This window comes from Chlamydotis macqueenii, chromosome 16 (assembly GCF_036417535.1).
Source record: "Chlamydotis macqueenii isolate bChlMac1 chromosome 16, bChlMac1.mat, whole genome shotgun sequence".
Lineage (NCBI taxonomy): Eukaryota > Metazoa > Chordata > Aves > Otidiformes > Otididae > Chlamydotis > Chlamydotis macqueenii.
In genome coordinates, this window is record NC_141571.1 from 16,531,710 (window position 1) to 16,557,964 (window position 26,255).

The window sequence follows — 26,255 nt, forward strand, 5'->3', positions numbered from 1 at the left end:
CCAGCAAGAATTTATATCACAGCTGCCTCTTTTTTACGATGCCTTCATTATATTTGTCTTGTTAGATACAGTTTATATATTTATTTCATCAGTGAGGGGCCCACGCGTTAGACAATTCGATGCATTTTACACAACATTCACATTCCCGCATTGCTGCCTGTGTTGAAATGCCTCTGAGGCTGGCCTGGGAAGGAGACCTTCGCTCAGCTGGCAAATGGGGCTGTGAGCCCAGACGTGCCCTGGGACCACCACAACCGCAGGCCTGCTGGGGCAGCGCCTCTCGGAAAGCACCCGCAGGGCTGCTCTGCCCTGGTCCCCAGGAGCATCCCGCCCTGGCCATCCCGCCCTGGTCCCCAGGAGCATCCCGCCCTGGCCATCCCACTGTGGTCCTCAGGAGCATCCCGCCCTGGCCATCCCACCCTGGTCCGCAGGAGCATCCCGCCCTGGCCATCCCTGCCCAGCCCTCTCCACTGGCTGCCAGAGAGCTTGCTGCCCTCTCCACTTTATAATCCTCTCCCTAACGTTCCCTACTGCTCTGCTAGACATCAAGCTTTTCAAAATGAAAAAGGTGCACCTGTACAGCACGTGTAACTGAAACCTGCATTTTCCTGCTGAACACCAGGCTCACGATTAATAATCAGGCCAGAAAGAAACCACCCAGAACCTCTTTCCAGAGCCGCACTGAGCTCTAAGCACGTCCTCGTTATATATTTGCCCATCGCTGACTGCTGGGGGCAGACACCAGCATCTCTGCAAACTGGAAAGCCAGGAAGAAAAATGGAGCCTGGGCTCAAGGGGCTGCGGAGATTGATTTACAAGGGAAGATTAAAAGAGCTAAATCTGTGCCGCTTGACTAAACAACAACTAATGGGGGAGGGCCAGCTAACAGACGACAGACATCTGAGGGGAGATGCCACAGGCCCAGACTACATCTCAGGGACGCTCAGGCAACGCTGCGCTCCTGGGCAGGCTCGGGGATGCCACCGCCACCGGGCCCGGCGGGCGGCCAAAGCTGGGCAGCGCTGGCATGGCACAGACCCCTGCCAGCCGCGGGGTTGCTCGCAGCGCTGCGCCCTGGGAGCAGAGGGCATCCCCCACCCGCGGCTCAGCTCCGCCGGCCAAGGACAAGAGCCTCCACAGCAGCCAGGGCCGACCCGACAGTGCATAGAAGTGATCTGTTCAGTTTGTTAAAGAGGAAAATAGTTTCCTTGTCCTAAAAGGCTACAACCAGGAATTTTACAAAGCCATTAATTACTTACTAATAATTAAATCAAAATTAAATGTGAGCAGAGGTGCACACTCCTTACTAAAAGCAATTAAACAGAAAGCACAGATATACAAATAAAAAAAATTACTCTGAAGCTGGAAAAGAAAGAAAATCAAATAAAAACTAGCCCGTGATAAAGGTTTGCTCCAACTCGTAAAGCCCAAGTTCATCAATTTTCTTTAAATATTAGCAACTTAATTAAATCTGCTTTTTTGCCTTTAATCCTCTCCTCTATCTAAAATAGATCTGTCCACATGCAGAAGTTTGTAACTAGTGCTGACCCCATAATTCTATTTAAAAAACCCAAAGAAATCCACATCAAACTGACAGCAGCCTCAGGGGAAATTACAGTTCAGAAGGATTAGCTAGAGAACCCAGATTTTACGGAAATGGTATCGGCCCTTCGAAAGGCACACGCAGGTGTGCAAGAGGTGCCGGCAAGGTGGCAGGAGGGCTCCTGGACGCGCGGGCTGTGCCGGGAGGGCTGCCACGCTGTCCCGGGAAGCCGGGGGCCTCTCCAGCCCTGGCCGCCCAAGGCGGGCGCCCCAGCTTCTCCCCACCCCAGAGAAAAGCCTGGCCCCGGGCTGCTTTCTGCCCTCGGGAGCAACGCTCACAGGGAACAGATTTCAGTGCAGGCTGGCTGTTCATTCTGAGCAGAGCGGGTGATGCAGCGAGTGATGTGGAAAGGGGCTGTAAAATGGGTTAGTTGTAGGTTTCTGGGTTCATTTTGGAGATGAGGCAGTTGCTAGGCTACCTCTGGAGTTTGACAGGGCCTGATCCTCAGAGTCACTTCCCAGGGGAGCTGTGAATTATCTATAACTGCACTGAGCGTTGTGTGAGAGGAACACATCTTTTGAGTGTCTGCTGAAACGGACGCAAATCACCACGGAAACCCCAGCTGGGCCCTGGCCAAGAAGCCCATTTTCAAGCCTCCTCTGGAGTCACGACCAGACAGCCCTGCTGCAGGACCCCCAGGCATGTTCTGCCACAGGGAGCCCGGGCCCCAGGGACAGCAGGGGCTGGCCTGCAGCACGCTCCTCGGGCTGGTCCCAACAGCTAGCACTGCCTTCGTCAGTATACAAATAATGCATCTTCCCGACACACGGGAGCCACAGGGCGGCTTCTCCACAGCTCCCAGAAAAGGGCAAAGCCCAGCAACCCCAAGGCAAAATGCTCCCCCAGCCTCAGGACACCAGGAGCTGAGCTGGTGTCCAGCCTCCCCACGCCCCAGCAGGTCACACAGCAGGGAAGCAACAAGTTCCCAAGGAGAGACCCAGTCCTGCCCAGCACAGCACTGCCAGCAGCTCTGGCTTTGCCAGCGCTCCTTTCCACAGGGTGCGCGAGCAACGGCAAGAGCCAGGGCAGCACAAACAGCCACCTCCTTGCAGAGAAGGGAGACCAGGGCTTTTCCAGCACAAGGAGCGCAGCGTGCTCCAGTGACCGCTATCACAGCTCCTGACAGCGGAGCAGGACGCACTGGTTACAGGCAGCCCCAAACCTCCCAGCACCTCCCCCGGAAGCTTGGCACTGCCGCTGCCTGTGCAAAGCCCAGCAAGGGTCTGGCTCTGGGAGCAGCACAGTAACAGTGCAGTTCCCGGCCGGCACCCAGTGGTGCCCGCAGCACAGGCCTGATGGCCAGAGCTCCTGGAAAACTGATCACCAGAGCTGGCCCTCAGGGTCCCTCCAAGCCCTGCACACCCACACCAAGCACCCTCCACACCACACTATGGACGCCAGCCTGAGATACATAAACCCTGCAAAAATCTTGCTCTGGCCACAAACAAGAGTAGGATTTCTGTGCCACAACTGGAGTGGGACATCTCCTCTGCCAGCCCCAGTCTGTGGAGACAGTTAGCTAGGAAACAGCCTCTGTAGCCTGAGGTCCAACAGAGCATAGCCCTTCCTGGACCAGGAGGGAGCCACAGGGAAGGAACCCAGCACATAATGGGAAGAATACAGATGTGAATTCTGGTATGCTTTTGCCCTACAACCTCTGGGAGCACATTAAACCCATCACCCCACAGCAGGGATCAGGCTCCTGCCATCCCAGTCCATAGACTACTTCTCTAACCAGGCCCCCACGAGCAACTTTCAGGCCATCCCTCTCCCCACTGCCAAACTCAGCTGTGCTGCCAGCGTGCTCTGCTCTGCCACTGGCGTGGTCAGGCCCACGAAGACATAGGGTTACCTTACCTTCCCGACGTACAGTGGCTCCGTGCCTGTGTACTCCTCCACCACAAAGAACTGATTCCAAACCCAGCCACGTTTCACTCGCCCACCGGCCAGCAGCGCAGGGTCTCCCGGCTGCCCTAGGCCAGGGCCCTCCACTGCGGTGTCCATGGCCCAGGCCCCCAGCTCCTGGATGGCACAGAACAGCAGCAGCATGGTCCATGAGCAGCCCTGCAGACCCTTCGCCATTGCACTCTAGGAGGCTGCATGAGCTTTTGAACAGGCAACTAGCATCCTTTAGGGAAGAGGAAGAGGGAAGTCCACACTAGCAGCGTGGGGCTCATCAGTCAATGCAGAGCATCCCCGTCACTGCTGCATGCCGTGTCCTGCAGCGGGAGCACTCCTGTCCCAGCAGGCTGGAATCACATCTGTGACAACAGGTGTCCTGGACAACCCGCTGCTAGCACAGGTGCAGACAGTGCTGGTGCCTCCCAGGCTGCTCCTGGATCTCTAGAAAAGAGTCTGGCAGCTGGCATTTGTCCCCGGGGACAGAGCTGCACAGCTCTGTGCTCAGCTGCCGCCAGTCTCACTGGGGAGGGGAGTCACACGCAGTCTGCTGCCCACTCCACCAGTGGGCAGCGAGCTCCACAGCAGCGTGCGAGGTGCAGGCACCCACAACTGTCATTCACAGGAAGCAAAGGGAAGCTTATCCACGTATCGTTTCACAGAGAAGTCAACAGGATGAGCTGCTACGGCCAACACCTGCCCGTCCTGCGGTGGCCCTGGACCACTGCGTGAGGGGTCCGGCAGCGCAGGCGCCTGTGCCACGTGTGCCGTTCATAAGCCCATTTGTAAGTCCCATCTTCAGGAGGATGACATCCCAACATCTGGCAAAGGGTCCAGCTGATGCCGGTCACTCCCATCCTCCGCTGGCTCACGCAGGGAGGTGCAGGACAGCCGGCAGCATCTCCAGGAGCCTGGAAAAGGGCAAAGTGTCAGTGCTGGTGTGAGAGCGGGGCTCCATGCCCTCCCCTGCAGCCTGGGTCAGTATCTCCCACCCTGCCCTGCCTCAGATGCCACACAGGTCCTGCTGGAGCAGGGACTCTGGAAGGGAGGGTGGCAAGCTGCAGAGCTCTCATCACTACGGACATGCTCCAGGAGGGACCTCAAGACCAAGGAGCTCCACTGTTGAGGGCACCTCCTCACGCAGCCACCCTGGGTGCCGAGGGGAGTGAGGTCTGCCGCTGGCAGGGGATGATCGCTGCCCGTGCTGGAGGAGGCCTGCAGGCAGCAACCCCAGCGCTGCACGGCCGCTGCTGCCTCCGCACGGGGCCAGCCCACACGAGCCCTGCATGTGCAGGCAAGGCTCAGGCCAGGGCATGCCAGCACCTGGCAGCAGGAAGTTCTGGCTGTCTAGCCACTGCTGCTCATCTTCCCTGCAGAAGATTTCCCGGCATCTCACTTCTGCAGCTGTAGGCTAGGAGAAAAGCATCTGTTCAAGGACTCGCCACCTGGCTGACTTCAAAGCTAACAGTTTAAGAAAGGGCTCTGGGGTAAGCTTCAAGCCACCCGCAAGGAATTTCGGATAAAGTCATGAGACCTGTGGCCAAGGGTAGACTGCACTCAGTGAGCACCTGGGGAGAACAGGCCTGATCAAGAGATGGGGGTGGGCATGCAACATCCACCTCTCCCTGCACCAACACCCTGAGCTTTCACCAGAGCTCCGCAACACCAGCCACAGCCAGAACCACCCAGGAAACATGCACATCTTCACCGGTTTGCAGAATTAATCTCCTGTCATCTGTCACTCAATAGGAGATGAAAAGAGGATGCATGGAAAGGGGGATGATCTGGGACTACATAGCCATCTACTCCCCACAGAAGGGGAACTGGACTGTGCCCTGCACAGACCCCTGCATGACTCTGAACAGCCCTAGCAGTCCAGAGCTGGGGCAGCTGGCAAACAACTCCCTTGCGCTTGCCATTCCCCTAGTGTGACCACACCAACAGGGCAGTTTTCCAAAGCACCCAGGGAGCTGCACTATCATTTCTGCACTGACCCACCTGGACAAACACTGAGAAACACGGGGCATTAGCGCTAGGCACATTCCACACTGCCTGTTTGTGGTTCACAAGCAGCGCGTCATGCAACAGGCACAAATCTACTCGCACACAAGGGCTCACACTCATGTTCCATCCCATGCACAGCTAAGAGCATTCATATACACTGGCACTCTCTCATCCAATTTGTGCCTCATTTGGGTGTACGCATACATTTTCCCCTCCACGTACACATGCCATAGTCCACGCACACATGTCAGCTGTCATCTGTACAACCCCTGTGCTCTTCATGCTCCAAGGAGCACAGGGTCTCCAGTGTATTTTGATGTTAGCAATCCCAGTACAGAAGCACTAACATTCCTCCCCACCTCCTGCCACTCTGTTTGTTATTAAGACATCCCCACACCAGCCACAAAGTTGTTGGCAATGGCATGACTCACTCTTGCAGTCAGGCCTCCCCACATAGGAGCCATTCCTGTCACTGCTCCTGAAGTGCCAGCTGCTCTTGCATCAAACATCAAAATATTTAACATCAGAGACTCTACCTAGGGGAGCGAGATGACCTGTAGATGGGTGATGGACAGAGTCTTTCCTTCCCAGTGTTAGAAGTCTTACAGTAACTGCAGCCTTCATCAATCACAGATATCACACAGATACCAGGGTCCCTGCTTTGGAGCAACGGAGCTGAGGCTGCCCCACCTGCAGCAGTCTTCAGAGCGAGACACTCTAAATGACAATAACGAGACACATACAAACCTGTTTCATCACTCTTACAGGGATGTAGAGAAGATGCATACAACAAGATATAGCACACCACTGCCACAAACAGCATCTCTCCAATTTGTCTCATCAGGTCTAGAGGAGGGCCATGCAGATGATGAGAGGGCTGGAGCACCTCTCTTATGAGGACAGGCTGAGAGAGTTGGGGCTGTTCAGCCTGGAGAAGAGGAGGCTCCGGGGAGACCTGATAGCAGTCTTCCAGTACCTCAAGGGGGCTACAGGAAAGATGGGGAGAGGCTGTTCAGTAGGGCCTGTTGCGATAGCACAAAAATTAATGGTTTTAAAATAGAGGGAGGTAGATTTTAGATTGGATATTAGGAAAAAATTTTTTACAATGCGAGTTGTAGAACACTGGAACAGGTTGCCCAGAGAGGTGCTGGAAGCCCCATCTCTGGAAATGTTCAAGGCCAGGCTGGATGAGGCTCTGAGCAACCTGATCTAGTCGGGGATGTCCCTGCTCCTTGCAGGGGGGTTGGACTAGATGACCTTTGAAGGTCCCTTCCAATCCTAACCGTTCTATGAAATTTGTGGCTGTTTTGGAGTAAGTTCCCCAGACAGCAAGAGATGTCAATAACCGAACAGCACAAGTTGTGCCAGAGCAAGAGCTTTGGGCCAGCACCCAGAGCAAACAGTAAGCGTGGGAAGAACATCCTATCCAGCATCTCTACCTGTGCCACTGTGCAGCCCTTTTGCAGGCAACGCCTCCAGAGGTGTCCAAAGTCCAAGTACAAACTGCTTGTATCTGGTAAATGCAACTGCCAGAAAAAGAACTTAAAAAGTCCATCTGCACATGTTGTCAAGGACTACTATGCAAGCAGAGCCTTGGGGAGAGGCAGCCACCAGCTGCTGAAGTCTCCCACTCTGCCCACCCTGACACCCTCTCCTTGCCACTCAGGCTGCTCCACGCTGGTTTATAAAGCCCTGCCAGAGCCTGACAAGGCAGCAACGCCACTGCCAGAGAGCAGCCATGCAACCAGCTAGGACCTCCTGAACACGTGGGGAGGCTGAAAGCAAGCCAGTCCACTGGTGCAAATCCAGGCACTACGAGTAACGTCAGCACCCAAGGTCCCCGAGCTGGGAGGAAGGCAGCACGTTGCCCCGGCTCTTGGGCACGCAGTGCTCAGGGCACACAGCTGGCACACAGCACCCACCCTGGCTCCATGAGGGCAGGAGGAGCCTTCCTCATTCTCCTCACTGCACCATTTCACCCCTGAGCGGCAGCTGCAAGCTGCCCATTTCCTCCATGCCCTGATGGCCTGAGCCACACACCGGAGCCAGCCCTGCACGCGCACAGGGACGGCACTGCTGCTCGTTCGGAAATGGGCCCTGTGCCTCTTCTTTCAGCCTTGCCAGAGTTACAGTGTATAAATGGAAATAGCTAAACCCTAAACAATATCAATAAACCAGTAAAAGCAATAACTTAGACGCACACATTAAAGCAAGGCAGAGAAGAGGCGGCGAGGGCAGAAGATGCCGCAGTGGGCGAGCGCAGCTCCAGCAGAGCTGCTCCCAGCTGGCGGGCGAGCTGGCCCACAGTTCCCAAGGCAACTTGCTCAGCCCTGCTGCATCCGAGCACTGCACAGAGCAGCTACAGCCAGGAGAGGAGAGTCCCGCCGAGCAGGCATCGGCTGGGCTGCTGTTGCTGTGGGAACCACAACCTTGTGTTTAGAGCCTCAGCCATTACGCTGCTTTTTACATTTAACAGATTTCTCCTTGTACTGCTACGCCTGAGCTAACATGGTTTGCTGGTGCCTGCCTCATGCGTCCTCAGCAGAGCTGTTGGCATGCCCCTCCTTCGGGCAGCAGCAGAGGTGGTGGAACACAATTTGCCCCTATGCACCCCCGAGACGCTCAGGTCCCACGCTGCAAAGCCCATCTATACAACCTGTCGCGAGCTCCAACCCTGGTAGCCAGAGCCACCTAGAAACACTGACCCGGAGACACATCTGCAGCAAAGCTCATTGCCACAAACTGCATTCTTCTTCTCCACCCATACATTCCCAGCCAGTTTCTCTTCTGACACAGCTTCAGGCCACACCTAGGGTCAAGTGCCTTGCCTCTTCGCAGCGTGCACACCTCTCTGGCTGTCACATCGCAGACCTCTTCCAGAGGCAGCGGACCCAAGAGTCCCAAGTCCTGCGCACGCCCTTGCAGCAGCCTGCACACGCTGCAGTGGGATTCAAGGACCCAGGGCTGCGAAGCACCACAGAAGGTCCCGGGCACAGGAACCAAGGCTAGCACATTTATTTTCCTGTGTTATCGAAGATCTTTCACCAACAGCTGGAAGCACCACTTCTCTCTGCCACACGTGAGCAGCGGAGCCATAAATAACCAGTGGGCGCTGCTGCAGCAGCCCGACCCAGCCCGCAGCACAACATCCCGAGCAGGCGGCAGCACGCGGCTGCAGGCACACAGCACGCGTGCACCCACGCGGCAGCGTGCCCAGGCACTTGCTCTGCCAGTCAGGCTTTCATGCATGCAGTGAAGCACCAGACTCTCGCACCGTCCCGAGCCCGGGGTGACAGCCTCTCTCCTGCTGCTCTGTCATCCCCGCTTCCCAATTATCAGCACAACTCCCCTCCTCACAAAAGCTTGTGCAGTTTGTCAGTGTGCATTTGGCACAGCCATACTGTACATCATGTTGACAGTAGAAATTACATCCTGAGCTTATGTTTTACACTGTGCTCTGTCAGAACTCACTGCAGCCCAGTGATCAGGACAAATTGAATAGCATCCCGTCCATGTCAATATTTATTTCATTTTACAAACGCAGGCTGATGCAGGGCAGAGCAGGCAGGGGGAGTGGGAAGACGTAGGCAGGCAGCAGCACACAAAGACAGCACTGCCCAATACATCACAGCCCTACGCCTCCAAGCTGTCCTCTTGCCCAACACGGCTGTGGTCCCACAGCCAGGGCAGTGGTGCCCCAGGAGCCCAGCGAGCGCTGATCCCAGCTGGCAGCCAGATGAGCACCCTGGGAGCTCAGGCAGAGCTCCCTGTGCCTGCAGCTCTACTGGAAGGGCTGCCACACCAGTACTGCTCCTCTGAGACAAGCCCTTATAATCAGCAGAAAATGCAGAGCTCCCCATCAGCTACGAAAGATGCAACGCAGCAGGAGAGTCCTCCCTCCTTGATGCCAACTTGCTGCCTGAGCTAATGCAGGCCTGGATGTGCTGCCCTGGCTCCTTAGCACCTCCTGGCAGTACTGCATGAGCAGGACCGCTCCATCTGTCCATAATGGCCACCAGGATGCTACGAAAGCTGCTTGTGCCACCCTTGGGAAGGCAGAGCCACAAAACGAATACCAAGCACACGACAGGAGCTCGCTAAAGCTTGGGCCTTCTCCTGCTTCTCCACAGCATACCCACCCCCCAAAGGATACAAGGAAATGGAGGTTGCAGCAGGAAGGTCGCTAGTCAGAGACGATAGCTCAGTTCTGATCCACACAGTCCTCGGCACAGTCCTCGCTGCTCAGTCACCTCCCTGCAGAATGAGTTCAGACTGGGAGTACCAGCTACCTGGCTCCAGCCCCATCACCCAAAGCCACGGAAGGAGCAGACAGCAACACAGCAGGGACAGTCTCTGGGGAGGGGCTAGCAGTCACGTCCAGCACTTGCATGCAGAAGCCCAACCTCACAGGTGACAACAAGGACCTTGTAGGCTCATGGTGCCGGACTCTTGCTCCTCACACCGTGCTCTCTGCTGGCTTCCCAAGGGCAGACCACGCACCAACAAAGGGGGCTGGGAAGAGCTCTGCTGTGCCTGCATCCCAAGGTCTGCCTCGTTGGTCTGGAGCTGGTATCTCTCACTGCAGTCATGAGGAAGCCATGCTGGTCCAACACTGTTCTGTCAGCTTTGGCACCAAGCACAGCTACTGCACAGGAGGGTGGAGAGCAGAGCACGGGAGATGCAAGAGGCAGGTTGGAGATGGACACAGAGCACAGACAGCCTTGTCAGTGGTCCACAGTGCTACTCCCAACAGGCAGGACTACAGCATCTCTGGAGATGATCCAGGACAGGAGTCAGACAGACAAAAGCTCCTGCTAGGCTCCCCAGCAAGCAGCCGGATGAGCACAGCTTTACACCAGCTTCTTCCCCAAATACAGAAGTCTGTCTGAAGACCCTCTCCAAATAGCAGGGCAAACCTCCAGCACCAACCAGGCTCCTCTAATCTCTGCCCAGCACCTCCTGACCCCAACATGCCTTACCTGAGAGTTCTGAGGGTGAGCCCAAAGGCCAGCCCTGCCACCTCCTGCACACAGCAATAATGGCAGAGACCAGGGAGCCCAGCACAGGGCCCAGCACCACCCACACATGCCAGCTGTGAGGGAACAGCAGAGGCCACGTGCAAGCACAACAGCAGCTCTGGGGACCGCACTAGCGCCGGCTCAGCCTGCCTCCACAGGGAGCCCACCTGCCTTGCACTCGAGAGCGTGGGCGGCACGGCAGCCCGCCTCAGACGGACCTCGCTGGGAGACTGGGCAGCAAAAAGCCCGCAATTACTTCAACAGCAATTCTTCTCTAGTACTGCCTACAGTGCAGCACGCAGTGTGTAACCACATCTCCTCCTGTTAAACAGAATTCAAATCCACTTAATTCTCCCCTTCCTGGGAAAAGGAACCAGCTGGCTAGAGCATGCTTCCAGTACCTGCTGCATGCAGGTAACACAAGCACGGCAAGGCTGCTGCAAAGCTTTAAGATGGTTCATAATCTCCAGGCCTAGGGCTAAGACATGAACTCAGGCTCTCTGGAGCTCACTTTCTCTACTGGATATTGTAAGACAAAATGAGCCAAAGACACTTTTTTTCTTTCATGAACTTCTCAAAATCTAGAGACGAAGGAGAAGGCAAATCTTGTCAGACGTAACATACTATCTCCAGACTAGGCCACGTGGCAGGCACATCACATGCAAGCATCCAACATCCCACACGCTGCCCTGACAATGCACCCCAACATCATACCAACCCTGGAGCACCATGGCCAAGCACCCACCTATATCCGCAAAACTTCCCACAGCTCCTTCCTAGCAACCAAGAGGCATTTTACAATTACCCCTTTGGGCTGGACAACGGAATAGTCAGGGCCCCCAACCCTCAGCCCCATAGGGAGTGCTCTGCAGATGGACAACACCAGGGACCAACACCACAACCCGGCTGCTGCTCCAACCTTCTGCACCACCGCAGCACCCACAGCCACCATACCCAAGTGTCTCTGCCTGGAACACATTAACACGCATTGCTGATTCCGCAAGGGACATCAGCACTGGTGAGAGCACAGGTGTGGGATACCCGCTCACATCAAGACGGATTATGACCACAGCCACTGCACTGCAAGCTCCCATTCCATAGCAGATCCCATCAGTGATGAGGCATTTAAGGACCAACGTTTGGATAAAACAAAGCTGGACAATGTGTCAGAACAACACGGTGCCACAGAGAGCAACTGCAAGCTAGACATAGTTTTGCCACTGCAAGTTCTGGAACCCCCATAGCATCCCTCTACTGAAACAGGTTCTGCAGAAGGCATACTCTAATTCAGTGTCCTTTCCAGATCCTCAGTGCATTTTGCCAATCAAGTGAGAGATGGCTAGAGATATTGATCTGGATGGCACGCATTTGGAGATAAATGGCCAAGGGATTCAAAACTGTAGAGGCTTTTGAAAGAGGATATTTACATTACTTTTATTTTTACTTATGTACTGAAAGGCTTGTGTAACCACAGTTACTGGATGAACATATCCCAAGCGCAGGCCCAGACTGTGCAAAGCAATGTTTGATAGCAATCTGCCCTTCAGCAAGTCTTCAGCCCTGATACAGAGCACAGAAGACAGGCAGATAATGATAAAATCAAGTTCTCACTAATGTCACCCTAGCCTCAGCTTTGACAACAGAGCAGAAAGCCCATTATGCTTAGTAAAAGTTTACTCATGCTTGTTCTTTAAGTAAGTATCTGGGTTTCCTCCTCCTGTTTCTTTTGAATTATTCTCCCAGCAGGGGACTCTTCCTCTGCTTTTTTCCTCAGATAAACTTGCACACAGCCCAGGTAAAGTTGTTTTTCCAGAGGAATTTCTACCTACACAATGCTCAGGACTGTATGACTAAACATCCATTTTCTCTCTTTTTAAGTTGCTTTAGGTTTAATTATTGTCCCCTTTGATGTTGCCTTGAGAAATTCTAATAGAAGAGCACAGCAACTGTCAGAGCAGGAGCTCCTCACAACTTTTTGACTTCTTGTGCTCAGTCACTCTCTGCTGTCAGACACACTGGGAGGAACAGTATTTGTTAAAGCTCTCACACAAGCATTGTTTGGAAAAAAAAAAAAGTATTTTCAAAGTTCGGGAGATATTTTTCCTCCAAATCTTCTTTGGTTCCGAGTTTCAAAGAAATTTTAATTACAAAGAAAATCTCAAAGTCTGCCTTAGGGAAGAGGGCTTTACAGCCATAACGGTCTCGCTCTGCAGCAATTCTTTTCCAAAGACGGAATTTTCATGCCTTGTCTATGTGAATATAATACTTTTAATTTGCCTTCAAAAACAATCTGAGAGGAGGTAGAAGCAAAGGCATCTTCCTGTGGCCCTGAATACATACATGATTCCCTCTGCCCAGGTCTGGAAGAAACCACCTCCAAGCCAAGAAGGAACAAAGTGCGGAGCCGCTCTGCACCTCGCACGTCTGCAGGCTGGAGCGCAGCTCCCCGCACCACAACGCCAGCGCATCTACACCAACCCCCAGACAAGGAGCCAGCTGACCACAGCTCTCAGGAGGCTTCAACCAGGTAGAGCCATTGGCCTCCAGCACAAACTGCTGTCCCAGCTGAGCACGCAAAGGCTCTGCCTCTGAGCACCAAGGAACCAAGTCGGATGGATGGGAGAAAGCACAGCCCCAGCGAGGGCTGCTGCCCGTGTCCAGAGCTTGGAACTGCTTGACCTCGCAGACTGCTCTGTTACACCATTTGCACTTTCCTCTTTCCAAATTTCACTCTCCAAGCCCTTGAGCACACCAGGTCCCTTCCTGCCACTCAGAACAGGGACTGCAAGTGGCTGCAGCTACCCATTCATCACACACCAGCTCTGCCAGCCCCACGCCAGTCCCTCCTGCTCCCTGGACATCACTCCCCTCAGCATCCTGCTTGCTGCAGTTATGCAAGCAACACGCAGCAGTGTCAAAGGCACAGCAGCAGAAGGCGTTTCCCCCCTGCTTCCCACGGCAGAGGTGTCCCCTGCCTCACAAATCCCCAGGCAGCTCCAGCTGTCAGAGGCAGAAGCCTCTGACACTCGAGCAACATCACAGCACCAGCCTGGTCATCCCTCTGCCGATTCAACGCAGTGCTAAAGCCTGGGTATCCAGCAGCTCAGGGTACGCCCATCAACACTGGCACAGCTGAGCACACAAGTCTTGGCTGAGAGCAGAACACCGGCAGTGCAAACTCCCGCTGCCACCCTGCAGAGTCCCATGCATCTGGGGTGCTGTCATCTCTGACCCAACAGGAGAGGGAAGGCTGAGCCCAAGGGATGATTCACGGGATCGCAGGCAAGTCCCTCTTCCCTGGGAACCTGACAAACTGCCTGAACTACCAGCAAAACAAAGCACTTGAGCACTCTGATCTGACAGGGCACAGCTAGTCTTGCCTTTGCACAGGAAAGCTGTACGCTGCTAAGCACTCTGCTTGCTAGGACCCACCAACTGCTTCAGCAGAGAAAGGAAACACAACATATCTCCCCAGCTTCCCAAAGGCTTGTGAACAGACACAGAAGAATCGGAGTTCTCAACGGCTGAGGGGAGATGAAAAAAACCAACCAAACGAAAAAGAGAAGCCCCATTGCCATGAGGCCAAATCCAACATAAAAACTGAAAGGGAAAAAACAAACAATGAGTTCAGTAACAACCTGTCAGAAAATTAGAAGGGACCGCATGTAGCAAGCAAAAACCACAAATTACAGTAGATTATCTTAGTCAACGCTATTGCAAGAAACTTCTGAAGGACTGGGCTGAGACAGGCGACTGGCCAAACAGGAACTGAAAGTCAATGCCAAACTGGCGTTAACACCCAGGTGATGCTGAAAGAGAGCACGTGAAGGAGACCCTATCTCTAGCTGGGCAGGAGGACAAGGTGCCATCGCTGCCCCTCCAACGCCTGCAGCAACAGACATCGACCCAGCCACTACACTTCCTGCGCATCCTTGTCCTAGGCAGAGAGAACACAGATCCTCCACCCCGCAGGCCAAGCGTGAGCGGTGCTGGTTCTGGGGAAACGTCTGCAGCTATCTCAGCATCTGTCACAACTGCTGGGGTGGACAGAGTTCCTCCTGCTATGAAGAGAAAGCTGCAGAGTTCACAGCAGGTCCTTAATTTGAGGATCTGGATAGATAGCCGCATCTGAAAGTCATCCCCTCACAAAGGCCCTGTACAGAGTCAGAAGTTGCATTCCCAAGAGTCGTGCATGTTTTACGCCCCACCGCCTCACAAGGAGCCAGAAATGCTCCCACACAGCAGGGCAGAGAACCCTACCAGAGCTGATCCCCGTGGTGCGGCCCAAGGACACCCAGGAGCCCCCATCGCTCCCCTCCTTGCATGCTGCTGCCACCTCTGTGGGCCCTGGCAAGCAGCACATGGAAGGAAAGGCACGAGCACCGGACTGCCCAAAACCGGGGAAGGGGAACCAAAGCCGACAGCCCAGACAAATGGGCATCTGGGCAGAAGTTAAAGGACAGGTTAGGAAAAAAAAACACCAAACCAACACAAAACAGAATTCTTACATTTTGACAAATGTGGAGGGAATTGGATTCTTTCAAGCAAATGTTTGGCAGATGCATGAATTATTTATCATTCAATATTGTGTGATTAAATGGAAAATTGAAGATGTTCACAGCTTTCTTGTCTGCAACTTTCTACCTCTCACGAAAGTCTCCCCAAATTCCTATGGAGAATAACACTGAGCCAGAAAGGTTCAAAGAAACTTCCTTCAATTTGCTGCTCAGGGTTCAAGGTCAGGCTCAGATTGCGTCCTCTGGTTAAATAAATGCTATGGCAGGCACATGTCACTTTCAGGAAGGTTCTGCTGCTGCTCACTCTTCTTCCCTATACATTTTAAACCTCTTGGCAATTTTGTCCCTGGAAATCTCTCAGGCTGTGTGATGGGAGACACATGACCCCTCTTTATTGAGTGCACAAGTACAAGGAAGCCTCTTCCTCTGGCAGCACACTGTCATTTTGAGACTAAGACCAAGTCAGCCCAGGATCACCACACTGAAGCGGGGAGGACACAAGGGAGTACAGGAGAGCAGTGAAAAGCGGGACAGACCTGTGGGAGTTGCACCAAGGTCTCACACCCACAGCTTTGTACTTTTTCCCCAGCATAACAGAACAATCACGTTGTGCATAGTCCAGATTAGAAGCAGGCACCAACTTTCTGATGTAGGTCCCTTAAGCCGAAAGCAGCCTGAAGAGGCAAGCGGCTTCGTCAGCACCTCAGGACAAGGTCTGCAGCAATAAACATCTGTCAGAAGGCGGAAGAATGAGAGCAATTAGTTTCTAATGCCAATTTCAGCCTGATCTTTCACACTTAAGAAAACTGTTACAATTATTTTCTCATTTTTAGAGGAACTCATTAAATAAGAATTAGAAACAAGACGGTATAGCAGATAAGAAAATTATTTCTGCAACAATATCCTGCCAAAATCCACCGCTCTGCAGGTGCAGTCCTCAACCACCCAGACTTGCCCCTGCAGCACCCGTGAGGCAGCTGGCGCACAGGCCGGCACGAATCGCTCCCAAACACACCCTTAGCCCGTCAGCCACCGCCTGTGCGATGTCCTGCCTCCACACAGGCTTCTCTGGCACACGGAGGAGGCTCCGGCCCCAAACCTTCCCACTCTCCAGAAGTTCCTGAGCAGACACACTGAGGAGAAAGGAAGGAATCTTGGCATCACAGAAATTCAGGAACCTGAAGCTGAATGTTACACAGCCTCATCCTCCAAACAGGAAGCACATATGCCTTGCTAAGATTCAGCATTGCTCAGAAAAATACACCACAGTTGACAGAAACCCTTGGTAGTGAGTCTCCTACACAGGTAATACATTTTGGCCAAGTCTATCTGAAAGTCTACGTCTTCAAGAGGAGCACAGAGAGAATGGAGCCACCGCACGCCCCCCGGGGCTGCCCCAAGCGGTCAGAGCCCCGCTGGGCCCCTCAGGCTGCACCTCGAGCAAAGGAGGCCAGGAACAAGCAAGGGTTCTTCAGAAAGAGCAGAGCTTCACAGACCCAGAAGGGCATCTGGATGGCCACCCAGGCAGAGACTCATTCAAAGCACAGCCCAGAGGAATCTCACCCTCTCGCTGGGCCTGGCGCAGAGGGATCAGGTCTCTAAGCAAGCAATTCTCACAGCACACTAATGAGTTTGAGATACAGGCTTTCTCCAGCCTGTAACAGACAAAGATTACAACCTCCTTGTAGGCAACCTGCAGACAACAGCAATAGGCTAAATTTTGCTTTCAGTCATCAATGATAGATGCATTATTTCTTTGGAATCATTTGCTTCATTCTGCTAATTACATCACCACTACTAGCTTCTGATGATGCACAGCACCTGGAGTTGTGTCCCAGGAGCCAGGCCCTGTCCAGAGCCACGTGAACCACAACGGCCAGCACCAAGTGCCGTGCCACTTCCCCAAGAAGAACAGGCAGGTTTTGCCAAAAGCTGCTCACCGCCTTGCAGACACCACAGAGTCAAGTATGCTCTGGATGGCCCACATCTGGCTTTCCTTCTGCACACTGCCGGATGTCCAGAGGGAGCTGGAGAAACCAACTTTGTCTCCCAAGGGCTTGCTTGGCAGATTCAGAAGAAACCAGCACAGCTCCCTTGCATTCCTCCTGCCCCAAGCCCTCCTTGCACCCACAATCCAACCTCCCCGCTGCAGGAAGAAGCAAACATCAGGAGTTTGTGCCAAATCCCCCAGCCAGGCCAGTGCTGGCCCAGCGCTCACGGCCCCACCAAGCAGTCCTCATGGATGGTGCCCGGGCAAACAGCCCTGTGAAGAGTATCCGCACGGAAGCTGGCCTCCCTCCAGAGCAGAGGGGCCCCTTCTCCCCCTCCTCACCACAGCCCCAAACATTTCACCTCCACCCCTCAGGGCACACAGCTGAGGTGCCCTGACAGCACAGCTGTGCAAGTGAAAACCAAGCAACGGGCAGAGGAGGGCAGAGACTCCTTTCCCCAGAGGAACCGGTCCGTCAGGAGTGGGGCCAAGTCAGGACAGGAACCCCCGGAGAGAGGGATGGGAACGCTGTTTCCCCCAGGGCCTTGCGTGGCAGAACAGCTACACATGGCTGCGTCAGACAAAACTTCACTTGAATGCAAAACCAGAAGCTTTTAGCATCCTGTCTGGTAGAATAAAGTTTTTATATCCTTCCGTGCCCGGTAAATTCTGTTCACAAAGAATGAGAAAAAAGGAAGTAAAAGCCTTAATAAATGCTGGAAGAGCAGGGAGTTCACACCAACTCCCAGCCCAGTGCAGCTCCTGGATAATCTAAGCAATAGTTTATTTTTCTCTCCAGTATCATTTTCCCAGCTTGATCTCTACTGTCGCAGTATGACGGTTTCACCCCATTAGCCTTGCTTAAAAAAGTGATCCCAGGACTGTGAGTGTTATTGCCCACATAAATCAGGAGGCTTTGAATATGGGGCACCTTTAAACAAACAGCTGATGGAAGTGAAGTTCCGAGATCATTATTAATAGCTTTTCATTTCTGTGTCCGCTGTGCTGTGACATTCTTTCCCAGCAGAAAGCCTCCGCTTCCTATCCCCAGTACATCTGATCCCATGAGTCCTCCAGTCAGGATGAATGACTGTACCTTTGTGTTAATTGCATAGCCCGTTCCACAAACTGAATACTAATCTTAACCAGCGAGAGGGGAGGGTTTGTGGAGGAGTGATGGGACAGTTTGGAGAGAGGCTTGCCAGCCCCACCGCCTTCCCCTGTGTGCAGAGGCGAGGAGTGCTGGTCCTCCACCTCCCCTCAGGGAAGGGCAGATCCTGGCTCTCCCAACACACAGCAGTAAATGCTACATCAGGGGACAAGGCCCTGCTCCATTTCTGTCCCGTCTGCCTCGGGAGCGTGCCCTGTACTGGCCAGACAGACCCAGGCTTTCCCAGCTCTGCCAGCTCCATCACACTTCTCCCGCACCCTCACCAGCAGAACGATGCCTGCCGCTCTCCACGTTGCAAACAGCTCCTGACTCAGTCCGAAAGGACGCAGACCCTTGGACAGGCAGCCAGCACAGAACAGCCCTGTCAGCACTTAGAGGTGCTGTTCAAAGACCTCACCTTGCCAGATCCAGTTTATTTTTCACTAGCATGCCTCATCCAGGAAGGAATCACTCTAGTTCTCCACCTTCAGCTATCGGGGCTCTCCTGAGAGCTGTGGGCCGGTGCGCAGCAGCCCAGAGCAGATGAGAGCTCTAAATGCCATGGGCAAATCTAAGGCAGCAACAGCTACCACCGGAGAAAGGCAAACCACCCACTCTTCTCTCCCACAGTGAGGAGCCTGAGACAGGACCAGACCCCTCATCAAGGGGGACCTCGGCCACCTGCTCTGGGAGCCCCCTGCTTTACTGCTCGCTGTCAGCACTGACATACAGGTACTCCCAAGTCCGGATCCCAAAATCTTCATGCCTAGGATCTGAGCAGAGTTGCCAGTGCTGCTGCGTCAGCAAATGACATCGTCCCCCAGGTCTGCAGCTCAGAAGACAGACCAAGTTTCTCCTTGGAAAGGGTGTTCAGGCTCTCTGAGACACTTTGCCCAAAGAAAGGAGGAGATGGTCCTGCTGGTGGCCAGTCCTAATACAGCCACCAACGTAAGTGCAAGCAAAAAGGCTGCCCCGGAAGAGGCAGGCACGGGCTTTACGGACTCCTTGCTCTTTCTGCCCTTCACTGCAGAGAGGCGAGAATGGAAGGGCCTGCTCCACTCTCAGTTTCATTTTACTGTTCTTGAGTAATGACACTACATCCAGGTCACGCTGCTCAAAGAGAACACCCAGGGTAAGCAAATATGCCAAAATGGCCTGTTGCTTCAGTGTGTTTTGCTGTGTATAAATAAAAATAGCTGCAGACAGCAGCAAACTCCAGGAACAGGTGATGGCTTTTGGTTTTACTACCCGCTGCTTGCCCGTTCCCAAACCCAGTTCTCAGCAAGGAGATTCAGGACACAAGCACCGACACAGGCATAACAACGGGTCACCTCTGAGATCGCAAAAGTGGAAACAAGCGGCAGCAAACTGTGGAGTGTGGCTGAACAAAGCCGAAAGAGACCACTACAGACAGGATGCACATTTCGTGGAGGACTTTAAGAGCAGAAAAAAAATTAAGTGTTAAATCTGTCTCTTGATTTCAGACTCCTTCCCTAGCTAGAGTCTGAATCCTTGATATCACGATGGACTAGTGCAGCAGAGCCATGTCCTTATGACAAATCAACAAGAACACTCTAGGTTTCTGGATATGATTCTGCAATCCAGATGCAGTACTAGCCTTCCCTCCGCAAGAAACTGACCACTTTGTCAGGTAAAAAAAAAAAAAACCAAAAAAAAAGATTTGATTCTTCCTCCACCCCGCTCCAGCACTATATTTGCAGACTGTGGACCAGCATCCAGCAGCCACACAGGGCCTTTAAGCAAAGGAAATGTAGTGGGCATCACACAGGCAAAGGCAGCCTCAGTGTGTCACTAGAAACGCTGCTTTCCAGCCACCAGACCTCAGCATCCCATTGAGGCATCAGCTCTCAATAGAGGCCAAATGTACAAACTGCAGTCGAAAAGGAGAACATTTCTGAGAGCTCAAAGCACATGAACACAGCAGACTAGAACGGAATCTGCAAGTAGCTTCTCTTTAATGTCAAAAGCAAACTAATGGCACAACGAGGAAGGGACAGACTGGGAGCTCTGGGAACAACCAGCATACGTGATAAAGGGAGATTAATTGGCCAATTCCTCAATCAGGCATAAGGGTTCAGGGCTTTGGTGTAAAACTCCATCAGACAAGACTGCCATCTTCACTTCTGACATTCCAGGCCGGACACAACACAGCGTGGGGTTTTGTACAGGTGGTATTTCACAGTCAAGCCCTTTGCCTCCGCTGGTCCTGGCAATAGTGAGACTATGAGAATCTTCTCTCTCCAGCACACAGGCTTTGAAGGGTCTTTCCTGATGTATCTGCACACAGCAGGGACCTTGGGGCCTTGTACGTAGGTTCTAATGTTATTATTATCAAAAGGAATAAAGAGGGACATGGTGAAGTAAGAGGCAGCAAAGCAGCCCAGGGAACAAAGGGAGAGAGAGAGACTACAGCAGCAACAGGGAGGACAGAAAAGCAAATGCACAAAGTGCATGCAAAAGAATAGAGCCAAGGAGAGATACGCACACACGTGAGGGAGTAGGATGGTGCTGCAACACGTGAGCACGCATGCACCCAGGAGGGGGCACGGAAACCCGCACAGGCAGGAGCAGTTGTCTGCAGCTTGGAGTCCCCCGGACCCACTGCGTGTTTGCAGCCTTGCACTGCTCCAGCAAGGGCACCCCCCCAGAATGCGCACGCGCAGGACTCCTGCGAGCTAATTCGCTCCATCCAGCACACAGCCCAACAGCTGCTTGGCACTGCTGACACTGAAAGACCTTTGCAGCCACAAAAGTGGAAAGAAGCTGGCTCCGAGTACCCTCACCCAGAGTGCCCACCCTTTCCCCAAAGCAGCTCCACTCTCAGGAGGGGGAGAACGGGCAGCAGACCTACACAGACACACTCCCGCTTTCCCACACGCAAACATGGCGTTCTCATCCTCACACATTTGGTCCATGTGCATTCTGCTCTTTCTGTCACTACGCTGCAGACCCTTGCTGTCTCTCCCCTTATTCCCTGGGTAGTTTCACTTCCTCTTCCCTCTCCACACTCCTCTCTAGCTCATTTGGTGACCATCACGTTGGAACTCATGCATATAGCCCCAAAGTCCCTAGCGTATGCCCGAGCAAGAACAGGTCCATCCAGAGCCTGCCACCCACAACACAAGCAGCCAGACACAAAAGTGCTGAAATCCTGAATTGCACAGGCACCCTTACTCCAGCCATGCTGTGCCGTTCCCCTGCGTGCCGACACACCGGTCTCCAGGCCCCCATCACTCCTAACACCACGGGAAGTAAACACTGGACGGGCCGAAGCCAGCTGGGAGCACCACAACACCGACAAATGTGCTCCTTTGTGTCCTCCCCTACAAATAACCACCCTTCTGCTGCCAGCAGCCTCAGGCAGAGTTTGGGCATCCAAAGCCAAGTGGTGTCCAGCCAAAAAGCCATTCTCCCCCATGCTGGACTCAGAGCTGTACACGCCTCTTGCCACACACCTCTCCCATCAGACCTCACAGTGAATTGACACCAACGCAGCCGTTGCGATTCAAAAACAGGACAAGACACAGCTGCCCTGAGCAGGGCTGACACAAAATTTCTGACAGGTTCAGGACTGAGCCAGACAGAAGCACTGCATCTACACAGTCCTCAGCCCCCCACGGTGGGGTGCACCAAACACATCAGCTCATGAGACAGCTCTCCTCACCTTGGTGCACAGACTCACAGACAGACCTCACTCACAAAGCCATCTAAAACATATAAGCTTAGCAAACACTTCACACGCTAGCTAGAAAAGGAGAAAGAAAAACTGTCATTACTATTTCTAAATATACTTGGGAGGGACCAGATAGAATAGTGACGGACTAGGTATAAAAAAAAGATAAGAGTCCCCATACCAGCCTTTGATCGCTCACAAGGGAAACACACGTGCCGCCTTGTGGAAGCCAGGACTAGACATTGTGTCCTACCTCTGCCTAAGCCCAGCTCAGCTGTGGTTTAAAGAAAAGGCCTTCCAGCCTGGTGTTTCATGGTCCCTCCCTCTCATTTCTAGTTCACAGCAGCTTTTCACAACCAGGACAGTGCTCAGTATAAGCAACAGACTCAGCTGCAGGATCTTCTGGTTTGGAGACAGTCTAATGTTTGGAAAAGGCCTCCCTAGAATCACCAAACCTGACTGGAGCCTGTGCCCAGGATCTGGAGGGAGATATTCAGCAGCAGCCACAGCCCCCTGAGAGTGGTCACAGGTCAGATGTTGTCCCGCCAGCTCCACCGCTGTGGTGGACTGGGGCTAATTTACACTGGCTCAGCTAGCAGCTCACTGCGCGCATGCAGCCGTGCTCCACGAGGCATGCTTTCCAGCACTCAGTTGTCTCCAGCTTCTCACAACAGAAGGCATGCCTGGCAGCACCACAGGCAGTGGCATGCCTCTGCCTAGGAAACCTTGAGTTGTGCCTCTACCATCAGATCCGCAGGGCAGAGGCCGCATCTCCCACTGCGCTGCCCAGGTCTAACAAGGGCTCTTTTGCAAAGGCACCCTCCAATGGGGCATACAATAAAAGGTGTTTAACAGTGCTTGTACTGAGTCTGGGTGGGATGGAGTTAATTTGCTTCAGAGCAGCTCATATGGCGCTGTGTTTTAGGTCCATGACAACACCACCACTAGTAACACACCAATGTTTTAGTTATTGTCAAATAATGTTTGCACAGTTACCAAGGCCACCTCTTTTTTTCTCGCTCTGCCCCCCCAGTGAATAAACTAGGGGTGCAGAAGAGGTTGGGAGGGGACACAACCAGGCAGATGACCCAAACTAACCAAAGAGGTCTCTCATGCTGTCTAACATCATGCTCAGCAACACAAAGGGAGAGGAGGGAGCTTGGGGGTTAGCCACCTTTTGCTGAGGAAATGGCTGGGCATCAATCTACCAATGGAAGACAGCGAGTGCTTGCCTTTGGATCCCTTTTTGGTGTTTTGTCGTCCCCCCCCCCCCACTTCTTCCACTCCTCCTTTGCTTACTAAACCATTTTTATCTCAACCCATAAGTTTTCTTGCTTTTACCCTTCCCTGCCCTGCTTGAGAGTGAGCAAGCTGTGTGGTGCTCAGCTGCTTCCCGGAGCTCACCCACAACAGTCCCAAAACACTCGGCAGCACCACTGCTGGCTGTGTTCACTGCCAGAGCAGAGTCAGACTGACCCTGTTCCGAACGCATTAACCAGAGAGCAGCAGCCACGGCCACTCTCCTCACACAATGCTTTGAGCCTCTCAGTCCCACAATGCCGGCTCACACCTCCTGTCCTGGAGCAGCCCAGCACCACCAGCTCACCCAGCTGCCATCACCTCCCAGTGACGCACTCCCACCCCTCTCTAATTCACCAAAGCACATCAGCACTCCAGGTGCAAAACTAATTCAAGCCTGAACTGATAGTTCCAGCATCCTTCCCAGCCAGACACGAGCGTCCCTTCCACAAAAATGGAAACGGCTTTTTCAGACGCAGTCCACAAATGCTCATCTGTGGTTGCTACTCCAGCTGGGGAAGGTTCAGTGCTTGAATTTCACTTCATCCCTGAATCGCTTTGTGGTTGGTACAAAGGAAGGGAGCAGTATCATCTGCCAGCACAGCAGGCACTCCTCTAGGCCGGACCAACCGCGCCCGACCTCACAACCCCAGCTCCAGCTCGCAAGCTCTTGTCTGCCTTAGCTGGTCCATCGCCAAGTCCTGGGCAAGGCAAAGCCAGGCCAGTCTGCATCTGCCGGGTCACCCATCCCGCAGCCCCAGCGCGTTGCGGGCCTGCGGCTCGCCCGCTGCCCACGCTGCCAACTGACCTGCCAACTGACCGGGGCGCCGGCACGCGCCTCCGCCATGCCTGCCGTGGAGGCCGCTCAGGCCTGGCCCGGCCACCGGCAGCTGGGCCAGACCAAACCCACCCAAGGGTTCACCCGAGACAGGAACTCGGGCGGCAGGGCAGAGCGGGGGACTGCGGAAGGACACGGCCACTTCCCAGGCTCGGCGAGACCGGCCGAGCCCCTGCCCAGGGCAGGACCCCGGCTCTCCCTCACCTCCCAGACTAATTGGTTAATTGCCGCGCCGGGCCGTGCGTACCGAAGGAGGCTGCACGGCTCCCTCTGCCGGCACGCGTCCTCGCTCCTCCCAAAACCCGGGGGAAGCCGGGCCGCGGCCCCCGGGCGGGCGGGGGCTCCCCGCCGCTCGCTGCGTTACCGGGGCGGGAGCCGTACCGCAGAGATGCCGTGCCGCCGGGGAGCCGCAGCAAACGGTGTTCAGCTGCCTTTTAAAAGTTTAAGCAGCGATATAATTCCTTAAGGACTCTGCTGATGCTCAGCTGTTCCTGCCTGCCATGCACAGGTCCCGCTGTATTTCATAAGCGGGAAGGCAGCCAAGCTCAGAAAGCTGGTGAAGACCTGCTCCAGAAGGAACCCCTCGCCTGTACGTCCCCCACCACCCAGACGCCAGTGACAGGGGAAACGGTTCCCCCTCCCACACACGCACACCACCACGAGCCACCTGCCTCACCAGGGCCACAACAGGGGAGAAAACATGTTTTCACACTTAAAAAAATGGAATAGTGAAAACACAGATGGGTCCAAGGGGAGCTCTGGAGTTTGGTACCATGTGCAGGGGGACAGTGTCCTGTCCCAGGTTAACAAGCTCATTTGCTCATGTCTAGTACGTGCCCTTCTCAAACTGCTCCTTTCTAGAGTGGATGACAGGGTGCTGTTTGTGGAGAGGAGGAGGTGCTCTGAGCTTAGGAGCCACTTTATAATGACAAGGATTATTGGAGAAACAGCATTTTGGGGATTTGAGATTCCAGGAAGCAGCTGCACTAGGAGCAGAGGGAGATAATCCCAGTGTGACAGAGAGAGATGCAGGGAAACAGGACTGGAGAAGGGAGCGCAGCATCCCCAGGCACACACTGAAGCTACAGACCATGGGGGTTTCTAAGCCTCTGAAGCAGCCAAACCTTTCTCTCTCCTTCCTGACTCTGGCCCATGTAAGACTCAGACCCAGAGAAGCAATCTGCCCCGCAGCCTGCAATCAGGAACCCCAGGCTCCTGGGCCAGCTTGCAGCCTGCAAGCAGCCTGTGACAGCCAGCAAGGGGAATCCAGGCTCTGCCAGGGAAGGCAGCAGGGGAGCACTGAGGGGGGCAAACCCAGGGCCTGGGGGTGGAGGATGCATGCCCCAGGGTACTCAGCTCCAGTGCCTCTTGGGTGGGCACAACGCCCAGACCCTCTGTAAGCTGGGGTCTGCCTGTGCTCCTGAGTGCCTTTCCACAGGGAAGGGCAGCAGCAGGCAAGAAAGAGGATCAGAGACAGATGGGTGCCACCCACAAAAGCTGTGCTGAGTTCCCAGGCGCTGCTGTGCGGAGCGCTGCGGGACAAGGCTTCCCCAGCGCCCCCACAAGCCACTGGCTGCGGCGCACAGGAAGGGCTGTGCGTTGTAAGGCCGTGGATACAGCTCACCTGCAAGAATGAGCTCTCTCCTGCCAGGCCAGTACCAGGACCACATCACACACTTCCGCTCTGACTCAGTTTTGCAATCAAAACTTCAGAGAAATCCTGGCTTACCAAAGCAGTGTTTAAATCCTGCGCCTGCTCCTGCAGCTGCTGTTTCCAAATGTCTCACATCCTTGCTCTGCTAGATGAACACACCTTTCCCCATCCACATACACCACTACCTCCCTGCACCCACATTCACATGGAGACTTCTGCTGAAAAGAGTTCAAAGCTTTTGAAGCTCCATTTATTGCCCAAGATGTTTCTATGGCGACTCCCTTCATATCCCATCATTGGCTGCAGAAAGCTCCTGGCCATCAACAGCTTCAGGTGAGTTGAGAGCCTCAAGGTTCAAGTCACCTGCAGTTGTTAATGCCACCAGCTACAGTTAATTAGGAAGAGACCTGAAAACCCACCTGAAGTGCCAATAGTGGGTGAGGCAACAGCAGCAAGTAAAGAGGAGTGATCCCATGTCTCTCTTCCCTCAGTGCTCTCTGGAGTACTCTTGCAGAAACCAACCCACAAACTAGATGTGAGTGCAAATAGAGAAGCCTTGCAGAGCTGAGCAGGTAGTGGGCACCCAACC

The 26,255-nt window shown here is 53.9% G+C and overlaps 1 protein-coding gene across 4 annotated transcripts in view; it reads right to left on the bottom strand.

Moving 5' to 3' along the window:
* CDH22 (cadherin 22) overlaps window positions 1-26,255 on the bottom strand; it is an 87,621-nt gene that overhangs the window by 48,364 nt on the left and 13,002 nt on the right. For all 4 annotated transcript variants that reach the window (XM_086760413.1, XM_086760410.1, XM_086760411.1 and 1 more), the window contains one exon: window positions 3,461-4,413. In XM_086760413.1, the coding sequence (XP_086616539.1) occupies window positions 3,461-3,659 (199 nt within the window). In that variant the 5' untranslated portion in view covers window positions 3,660-4,413. The remainder of the gene's footprint in view (window positions 1-3,460; window positions 4,414-26,255) is intronic.